The sequence below is a fragment of the Triticum aestivum genome, chromosome 2D, assembly GCF_018294505.1.
Source record: "Triticum aestivum cultivar Chinese Spring chromosome 2D, IWGSC CS RefSeq v2.1, whole genome shotgun sequence".
NCBI lineage: Eukaryota > Viridiplantae > Streptophyta > Magnoliopsida > Poales > Poaceae > Triticum > Triticum aestivum.
In genome coordinates, this window is record NC_057799.1 from 407,819,940 (window position 1) to 407,830,050 (window position 10,111).

Consider the following 10,111-nt stretch of genomic DNA (forward strand, 5'->3'; position numbering starts at 1 on the left):
AGTCGGCTACGTCGGTGGAGAGAAATCTTGTATGCCAAGTCTTGCAAAATCTTCCGTGTATGTGTCATGGGTTGCCCGAAGTGGCCAGCTAATGAACCGCCACGGGTCCTCGACCCACGTCAACCAGCCCACCATGGTTTAAATTATAGGATTGGTGCTAATGCTCGCATTTTTCTGAATTTATTTCAGCCTTTTTGGTGATGTTCGTTCAGTGAAAGAATATGTTCCTGTCGACTATGACACACATGTGGTAACTTCATCAATATCAAGATGTTGTGTCAGCTTAATATCTCGAAGGCGCTCATAGGATAGGGTGTCCATGCGTGTGTTCATAGGAATGATTGTATGTGCATGTATGTGAGCAGGTTGTACTGTGTTAAAATCTACCATACCGCATACACATGTACTCCCTCCGTTCCAAAATATTTGTTGGAAATAGATATATCTAGATGTATTTTAGTTCTAAATGCATCCATTTTTATCTTTTTTCAGCAAGTATTCCCCAGCGGAGGGAGTACATGACTCTGTTTACTTTTCGAAGTAAGTCACGTGACACGCAAAGACTTTGATTCCTAGTACACTAGTATCTCTAGATCATAAGCCTGAAACCCAGTAGTTCTCACTTTGTCCTGTTATTTGGTTTGTTAGTGCAGACTGATAAATTGGATTTTAAGTTGAGCAGAACTCTGCAGACGGGAGAAACGCAAGGAGGCTGCCACAAGTTCGAAATTTCTAGAAGAGTAACTTCAACGTCGAAGAAACCAGGTGACTCCTTTCAATTTCATGGCGATCCTCGTATATTGTGTTACTTCCAAAGCCTTGGCGCCGCACACTCCAGAGGTTTTTCGGCAACAACGGAGCACTGGTATATCTGCATCAGCTCGTCCCCGGCGAATCCCTATCGGCTTAACCACGAAGTCTTGGGGCATCAACTCGCCGATAAGAAGAGCAACACAGTATGTGGATACGATGTCTCCCCCTCTCTAATCTTGTTCTTGGGATGCATGAACATATCATTTCCCCACCCTCTTCTCTCTAACCATCTCGTTCTTAGCACGCATGAACTAGCATATATCATTTGCCCATCTTATTAACTTGTAGTACATCGATGATAGCATGAGTGATTGAGAAGTATCAACAAACTTCGTGTTGATCTACAAGGTTGTTACGCAAAGTATCATATTTTCACATGTTTTTATTTCAGAATCCCAGCGGTCGGTGGAGACCCCGGAGAACTGCTACGAGCCTATCTCCCAATACCCGACTTTTCTTCATGGTAAGTGCAGACAAGTCGCACCATTGCCCGCGTAGCGTTTCATCAATTTCCCTTTCTCATGTTCACAAGCTGTGAGCTTCTCAGGGTCACGTGGCTTGTTGGTGCCTTCTTTCTTGCAGCACCTGCTTACTGGCGATTCAGAGCACTGGAAGGTAAACCCAAATCAGATAATATTCCTACTTGTAACATGTTAATATCTTGGTGTGCGTTTTTTATTTCAACTTCTCTCTTTGTGTATTATAAATCACGCACGATAGATAAGGCGGAGCAAACAGCAGAGGCAACAATCGAGATGGTCGAGAAGGTTGCGGAGGCGGCGGAGAGAATCGCCGACGACGTCTCTGAAGCGTTTCCCGGTAATGAAAGACTCAAGAAGGCAGCATCCAGTGTCAAAGCCGTGGCAGATGAGATCGAGAAGGATGTGGACAAAGCCGAGGACATACTCCATAAGGTTAGGCCAAGTCAACTGCCAACTGCAGTAATTTGTTACTTCCACGTTTGTCTTTCCGTTATTCCGTGGTACCTCCGCGTTCAAATTATGGCAGTTAATGGTGTCACTGTACTGGCTTAACTAGTCACTGTACTGGCTTAACTAGCTCATGGTACACGTTGCCTGTTGTTCATTGCTTTATGCAAGAATTGAAAGGCTAAGCATGTCAGTATGATAGAGTTGGAGATATGCATGTTAGGGCATTCTTTAACGCCGACCCCAAATCGGACATCGTATCCGTCCACGGACAAGTGGGGACCTGTCCGTAGAAACGGGTGCGGGAGCCAGTCATCCAAAGCTAACCGTGAACATCCATCTTTTTATTTTTAGTCTACAAGCTCAAAATGACCGCATATCAGATCGTAGTTTATCTAGAAATGTTCAAGTGTGGCAGTAGTTCTAGTTTAAATATTATAATTCAACAAAGTTTTTAAATTAAAGTAGTTCAAACTTGAATTTAACTAGCACATATGTACTAGATGCCCCCTTTAACTGCCCAGATGCCCAATCAAATCTTTCTTCAGTTGCTCGTGAATTGCTCGATGCCGAATTTACTGATGCATTTAAAAAAGCTCATCAAATGTGTCCGGATTCTGCTCTGAAAGTTCGATACAATCACCCATGTTTTCAAATTCAAGAGTTGTGTCAGCACCCTCACCCTCATCCTTCATGATCATGTCGTGCATGATCACACAATAAGTCATCACTCACAAGGGTCTCTCGATCCAGTTATTTAGCAGGTCCAGGAACAACTACAAAACGAGTCTGGAAAACTTCAAATGCTCTCTCAACATCCTTTCTAGTTGCTTCTTGTCTTTGGCCATAGTGAGACATTTGCTGACCAAGTGGGTTAGAGATGGCCTTGACAAAGATAGACCATTGAGGATAGATACCGTCAAAAAGATAGTAGTTAATGTTGTATTCATGCCAATTGACAGTATAGTCGCAAGGATAAGCTTTCCCTTCAGTCAGCCTAGTAAACAATGGCGTTGCAGCACGTTGATGCCATTGTGAGATCCGGGCATGCCAAAGAAAGCGTGCCAAATTCAGAGATCATGTGCTGCACCTAATATGCTCTTGTTGAGCTTTTGGACAGTTTTTCCATCTCCAATGCATGCAGTCAAGAGATCCGAGCAAACCTAGTCACCTTCTTGCTTCGGACATTGCCAAGAGCCTCTCGGTGTCTACAACAGTTGTTTCTCTCAAGTACTGAGGTCCAAACACCGAGACCACGGCAGTAGCAAACCTGACCATGGCATCTCTGCTGTCGGCGTTCTGGGAACGGGGGTCCCCAGACTTGCTTGCCTGCGGCCCACGGCGTGGCTCCACTAACGGCCTGGTATGGCCCATCTTCACCAGCGAACACTCAAGACCCTCGCGAGGGGCCAAGCCTCGTGAGGCGAGTGACACAAGACCTCCTCAGGGGCAGCCTCACTAGGCTGGCTCGCGAGGGGCGGAGAGATCAAGGCGAGGGGCACCTCGTGAGGTTCCCGTGACGTGAGCCATGACGACCAAGGCCAAGCGGGCGCCAGCGGGCACAGAGTACTGGTTTCCCCTTTGGTGCTAAAGGAGCAGGCACGGGAGAGGAGTCCCGAGGCATCAGGCAAAGGTTTCCATATCGGTGCAACGAGACCAAGACCAGCAGGACGGCAGGACGGAGGTCATCGCGGAGCCCACGACGGCGTCACCACCAGAGCCTTTGGCAGGCGAAGACCACCTTTTGTCAGGATAGCTTGTACTAGCTGTCCCCCTTCAAATTGGCCATTGTGGGATCCCTTCCCGCCTAACATTTGGGAAGAGGACCCGGGCCTCTATAAATAGGACTAGCCACCACTGTAGGAGGCAACTGATTTTGCCCCAACTGATCTTGGATCAGATCCATTCCATCCACACACGCACAAGCTCGCCGAGCTCAAGAACACCTCTCCTCGGGAGGTAGTTCTTCCCTTGTACTTGTTCATCCCCAGCCTACAAGGCAATCCACCACACCACACTGGAGTAGGGTATTACACCACATCGATGGCCCGAACCAGTATAAACTCTTGTGTACCTTGTTCTTCGAGTTCGGCGAGCTAGGCTTTGAGATCGTGGTGAGAGCGTAAGCTAGGGGGAGAGAGATCTTCGTGCGCACCCCAGAGTTCGAACCTCAAGGGTTTTGCCGGAACCCGTAATCCAACATCTGCATGTGCTCTTAGACATCTGGGTATTTGTCCCATGAACCAACAGTCGTGCCATATGCAAGCATCGGCAATGCAGCCGTGCACTTCCAGTAACCAAAGAATCCAATCCTTCCTACGACATCCTTCTTCAAGATGAAGTAGTCATCAAAGGACCGGACGCCATGGTAGAGACAATCAAAGACATTTATTCACATCCGAAAGCACCGGCGAAAATTTTCAGTGAATAGGGCATCGGGGGGAAAGTAGTCGTCCATCGGCGTCAAATGGCCATGTACCCTATTTTGATTGAGCACTCAATGACCTTTGATTAACCCCTTGAAATTGAGAACATGCTCTTCTGCATGCTCCATGTCTGCAAGGACCGCCTACATCATTGTCGTCTCATCCGTGTAGTCCTTCGTGTTGGACGATTCATCGAATGACTCAGTGTATTGCATGTATATGTACTCCATATCTAAATCGAAGGGACACAAAAAATTAGCATGGGAATTTCACCAAATACTTGTCGGGGTAGTGACTACCGTAAGGGCGGCTTCTACCTACGCAGCAGACGAACGAGAGGTGAGTAGCGGCGACGGAGGACAAACAGCATGGTGTCCAGTGTAGCGGTGGAGCTCACGAAGGTCACGGAGTTCCGAGAAGGGTTTGGCTGGCGACCGGGGTGGTGGAGTAGCGGCGGCGGCAAGAGAGAAAATGTATGCAGAGAAAGAGGGAAGGATGGAGAGATGGGGTCCGGGAGAGGTTTTGGGTGGGACTTTGGGTGGCCCAGGGGTGTCGGAGTCCTACGTGGCTACTATCTGAACACCTGCAAAGCCCCCTAGTTTGCTTCCGGTTTGCGGGAAAAAGAACGTCTGAATCGGTCAGCGGACGAATGCAGGGCCGCGTTGGATGGCAAAGGATGTCCGGACCGCGCGGTCCGGACAGATGCGGGCGGTTTGAGGGTCTGCTTTGGAGGTGCCCTTAAACTGTATCGCTACTTGTGTAGGACACAAACAATGTAAAAAATGAACCCTGGCAATACCAGTAACAACTAGACCGGTGTTTCATCTTTTCTACAACCCAAATACCTTCCCCAACACAGCGTGGTCCACGGCCCACCATTGACCCACCGAATCTACTATAGCCACGGTTGCCACCACTACCACCATTGATGTCGTCGTCACCATCGACATCGTCCTTTGTTCTCCATTGTTGTCTTTGGAAGGAGAGTAACCCATTAATTGACAAGTGTGCCCCATATGTCATGTTGGGTATTGAGGGTGGCTTTATTGGGAGCTACATAAGCAGCCAACCTAAAACCCCACATTTTCTTTGCGAATGCTAGGGTCATATATTAAAATTGTTCAATCCTTACAAGGCCATCCTTATAAGAATAGAAAATAACATACTGGCCAGTGGATATATCAACGTTGTTTTCCTCCTGCATTCGGCAATGGCGTGCCGTGAGCAAGGACTGATGCCCAAGGTAGCACCTGACACAACGACTAGGAAGTCGCCAGTTGGAGCTCGAAGAAGCCGTTGGCACCGAACTGAGGATAAAATCATTATTTCGGAGAAGAAAGTGGCAAGGAGGGTTGGACAACCATGCATGATTTGTCCAGACAGAATTGGGAGGCATAACCTCGAAGACCACCTAGAAAGACATAGACAGAAAGAGGGCCCTAATATGGTGCATACGAAAGCACAACACACCCTCTGTTGGTGTCCTGGATTAGGGAGTGCTTGCCACGTCGGCCTGCCGGTCATGGGCCGGGTCGACGACCCATCGAAGACTGACGAATGGGCCATGATAGCCCTGGTCCACGATGTAATAAAGATGAAGATCTCATGGAGGCTTAGCGTACACTTCAAGCATATTTGGATGATTGGCATGCTTATCCCTAGATTGTAATCGGCCATGTGTAAACCCTAGGTACCCCGGTGTCTATATAAGTCGTGGGGTTTAGTCTGTAGAGGCACGCTTATGCAGTTTTAGAGCTTAGAACATCTTCATACGATCTTGAGGTAGATCATACTGTACTTTGTACCTCATCACAATCAATATATAAGAAGTAGGATGTATTACCTCATCAAGAGGGCTTAAACCTGGGTAAAACATTATGTCCCTACTTTTTCTGTTACCATCTAGCTCAGAGCACCAAGTTTGGGCCCCCCTACCTGAGACCTGCCAGTTTTAGCACCAACACCCTCCACAGATGCCAATCGGCATCGTTGGGATGAGTAGAAAATGAGCATAATTTATTGCACACCACTAATGACGACATCGCCTCCCCACCATTGACTAGACACATAGAATGAACCCTAGCGAGGGCTAGAGCGTCCCAATCTCCAAGATCAATGAGATCGGGTTTCCCACCACCTCGACGATGCTGTAAGGCTTCTAAAGACGATGATGGCTACATGGGACACCCTAACTGCATGGTTTTCATGAGGGAGATGAAAGAGTTCCCCAAGAAAATATTGGGAGAGCTCCACTAACCACTTATTGGTGAACAGTTGGAGATGTTCTAAGTGCTAGCCTCTACCAAACACACACCGCACCACATCTTAAGCCCCTCCACAACAACCCCACCCAATGCTCACCCAACCCCTCTATTTTACTCACTCTTTGACCCTGCTGTCTCACTTCTCTTTGTTATCTCTCTGACTTAGATGCCCCACTTCTCTCCATCACCTCTTTAACCATGTCGGCTTCCTTTCCCTCAACTTTCTCGACCGCAAACTTATCCCCCTCATTTCCTCTTGTGTATGTAATCGCCTCCCTCCTCACATGTCCAAACCGCCACCCTCACACATGTAGTAGTGGGGTAGAGCCCCATCAAAGATACTCCCTATCTGTGGCATGGGATCTTCTCGGGGGATCTCCCCTATCAAATAAGAGCATCTCCGGCCTATAATCCTTTATCCCCTAAAAAAATTAGGGAAGTAACCCCCACCAAGCCCTTCTCGTATTTTTAGTTCATCAAAATTCTAGCTTTTCGTCCCTCAAAACATACCTCTTCATCATGATTTTGCTCTGAGAAGAGCAACTCTCAGTAAAAAAATAGAACCAACCCCCCCCCCCCCCCAACACACATGCGAAAAAATAATCCCCCCTCCCCCCACAAACATTCATAGCATGCGTGTCAGCCGATGTGTTGCCTGATTGGCCAGCCACGGGTTATAAATCGGCACTGGCTCTCCCCAAAACCTACTCCCTAGCCGCCTCCAACATTTCCACTCTTTCCCCATAGGATCCCCGTTACCATCGCCGTATTCGAGCTTGTCCCTGTCGTGCCTAACACGTGCCACCCTACACTCGTCGTTGCACGGTCGGGATATTGTGTCGTCGCCCGATATAGTACGTCGTCCTCTCATTTGAGCGACGCGCCCATCTTGTCACAAAGGACCGCACGTACATGACGGCGGTGAGGCATTAGAAGCTACCGACGGGGATCCGATCTCGGAGGAGGGGAGGAGAATGATGACACTATGGAGGTGGAGGAGTAGCTCGTCGCCGCTGGATTCAAAGTCGCCCGCATGGGCGGGGAGCAAGCCAACATGGTGGAGGAGGGTGGAGCATCATCCGCCTCTTCTTGTGGAAGGAGGCAGAGACACAGTACCATGCCGTCCTCGTCAAGGAGGCGAAGCACCATATGACGGAGGCGCAAGTTGAAGTCAAGCACGCCGCTGTTGTCATCATGGTCGAGCTCCTCGCCAACCTGGACCTCGTCGTCGAGAACGGCCCATCCTTGAGTTTGTCAATGATGAGGGAGCAAATGTTCACCTAGCTTGACAACGTGGACTCCGACTCCGATGACATGTCATGAATTTGCCCAGCCACCAATGACCACAAGGCTAGTGGCTTTGGCACCACGGTGATAGATCTCTCCTCCGACGAGGAGTAGTAGTAGTTTATTTATCTCATTTTAGATCATTGTAGTGTTTAAGTATGATATGGTTATGTTCAAGGTGATAGTATTGTGTAATTATGCAATGTATCCAGACTAAATTTATATGAAAATTTGAGCATTTTGGTAGGTCATAGATGGGGTTGTCTATGGTAGTGTAAAAGTAAAGTAGAACTGTTTTGGGCTCACTGGCATTTGATGGCAACTAGTAATTAGTAACGGTACATTGAGTACAACATGAGGTGATTGTTGTGTGAAGACGTTTGGTTCATATATTGATGAAACTAATTATAATTCTCTTGATTCAACGCAGATAGATGAGATAGAGGAAGAGGTGGATTCCGTAGTGGAGTCTTTTACGAAGAAAGGATCGGGAAAGAATAAGTAGCGGATGTATATGTACACTCTAAAGAGATGTGTTTGTAACTCATCCACTATATCGGAGAAGGCTAGATGAAATTACTTTGAACTGTATTGGCACATGGGAGTTTTAGTGAACCAGTTCGATACTACCATCACAAACCGAATAGCCCACACATTTCCAGATTCAAATTTGATATTCGATTTGATCGATGAAACATAATTTAATTATGTGTCATAAATATTATACTATTGAATTCATATACACAAAAATTCCAACGGTATAATTTTTATGGCAACAAGTCATGTATTTATTGGTCAAACTGGTTTCTTTTTTCGAAAAAAGAGGACATTGGCCTTTGCATCGGTTGATGCACACATCCATGTATTATTGATTCTTTAACAATGTTAAATAATGCTCAACAACGACGTTGAATAAATCGATTTACAAAAAAAGTGATTTATTGTTCAAACTGAAGGTTAAAGTTAAATCGTGAATACGGGGATGTCATGTAAATACAGATGAAGGGAACATAACACATGGCTGCTCTGAAGGGAGATAAGTGAGGCTGGCATTTTTTGGATGCCAAGATGGCTGCTCCGAGTGGTGAGCGCGACGGCGACCTTGTGGTAGGTGCCGCGCATGACACGGGAGTGATGACGACGAGCCATTCGGTTGAATGTCACATTTGTGGGTGATTCTAGCTAGTAGGTCCTTGGAAGGTGGTTGTGATCTTGTAAGGCAAAAGCCTTTCCTGGAGGTTATGGACGGCGGTGATAGTGATGCTCTCGGGTGCCATGTTCATTTTGAAGGCGTAAACGTGGGTCCATACCTCTTCCAAATCGTCCTCCCGGTGAAAAATATCAGGTCCCTCTAATAGGTACAAGAAGTGATGGCACTCTTGTGGCATGACCTTCTAGGAGGCACTATCGTTGAAGGCTAGGTCTCTGTCGGTTTGTAGTTGGTTGATGGTCATTCATAGTGTTGTGTGTTGGAAATATGCCCTAGAGGCAATCAAGTCGAATTATCTTTCTGTGTGTTTACGATGTTATTAATATAGTCCTTGAACACTATCAAGAATGACCGATTCACCTTGAGCCCGGCAACATATCATGAGGCAAAAGGAACACACATTGTACTGGTTCGCCAGATCAGGTTCATCAGACACTTGGAGTTTACATGTTTCGCTAGAAGCAGCTACCAACTAGTCGAGTTGGATGTTCTGACTCGCGACCATGTGTATATGAGCCTAAGGGGTTGTGTCCTTAAAGAAAGGAACCCATGAGGTCAGATCCAACTTCGCACCTGAACTTGGGGTCTTGGGATGAGTAGATCATGGGTCGTGGAGTCTTAGTGGGACTCATGTGTTGACCATCCTAGTGGGACCAACACTGTTCTTGAATCTCGTGTGGTAGTGTTTGATGTCGCTCTTTTCCTAAGATGGTCTCATAACCTATATTTTTCATTCATAGTTTCTTTGGACATTGAGCATTACTTTAACCTCTTATCTAACATTTGTTGGGCATGCCTTTCTAAAATACAACAAAGACTTACTATTATTAATGCTCTATCCGGAAGCCTAAGAGTAAGACTGAAGAAGGTTTGACACCTCTGTCACCCCTAAACGTTTGCCTTGAAAAACATCAAGCTATCATCTGCAAACAACAAATGGTTAACAGGCGGCACCGATGGAGCCACTTGGATTCCAATGAGCCGAGACAATTGCTCTCTGGATTTGAGGAGGCCTGAGAGGCCCTCTGCTGCTAACAAGAAAAGGTAGGGTGAAATTCGGTATCCCTACCGAATACCTCTGGCGGGTTTGAACTCATCAAGCTTCTTGCCATTGAATAAAAATGAACAAGTGACAGAGTTAACCATACTCATTACTATAGAAACCTATGTGTTAGAGAAACC

At 46.8% G+C, this 10,111-nt stretch overlaps 1 protein-coding gene across 1 annotated transcript; it reads left to right on the top strand.

Annotated features, from left to right (window-relative positions):
• Positions 1–617: 617 nt before the first annotated feature.
• LOC123049441 (uncharacterized) lies at positions 618–8,399 on the top strand. The gene is made up of 5 exons (XM_044472358.1): positions 618–956; positions 1,205–1,276; positions 1,361–1,428; positions 1,534–1,727; positions 8,150–8,399. The coding sequence occupies exons 1-5, from the start codon at positions 784–786 to the stop codon at positions 8,222–8,224; spliced, it is 582 nt and encodes a 193-aa protein (XP_044328293.1). The 5' UTR covers positions 618–783; the 3' UTR covers positions 8,225–8,399.
• Positions 8,400–10,111: the final 1,712 nt, after the last annotated feature.

What these genes read in the sequence shown, in the direction of transcription:
- LOC123049441 (XM_044472358.1), top strand. Translation starts at nt 784, where the DNA reads ATGGCGATCCTCGTATATTGTGTTACTTCCAAAGCCTTGGCGCCGCAC. An exon ending in CCGATAAGAAGAGCAACACA is followed by an intron (nt 957 to 1,204) that starts GTATGTGGATAC and finishes TTTTTATTTCAG; the next exon opens with AATCCCAGCGGTCGGTGGAG. An exon ending in GCGATTCAGAGCACTGGAAG is followed by an intron (nt 1,429 to 1,533) that starts GTAAACCCAAAT and finishes CACGCACGATAG; the next exon opens with ATAAGGCGGAGCAAACAGCA.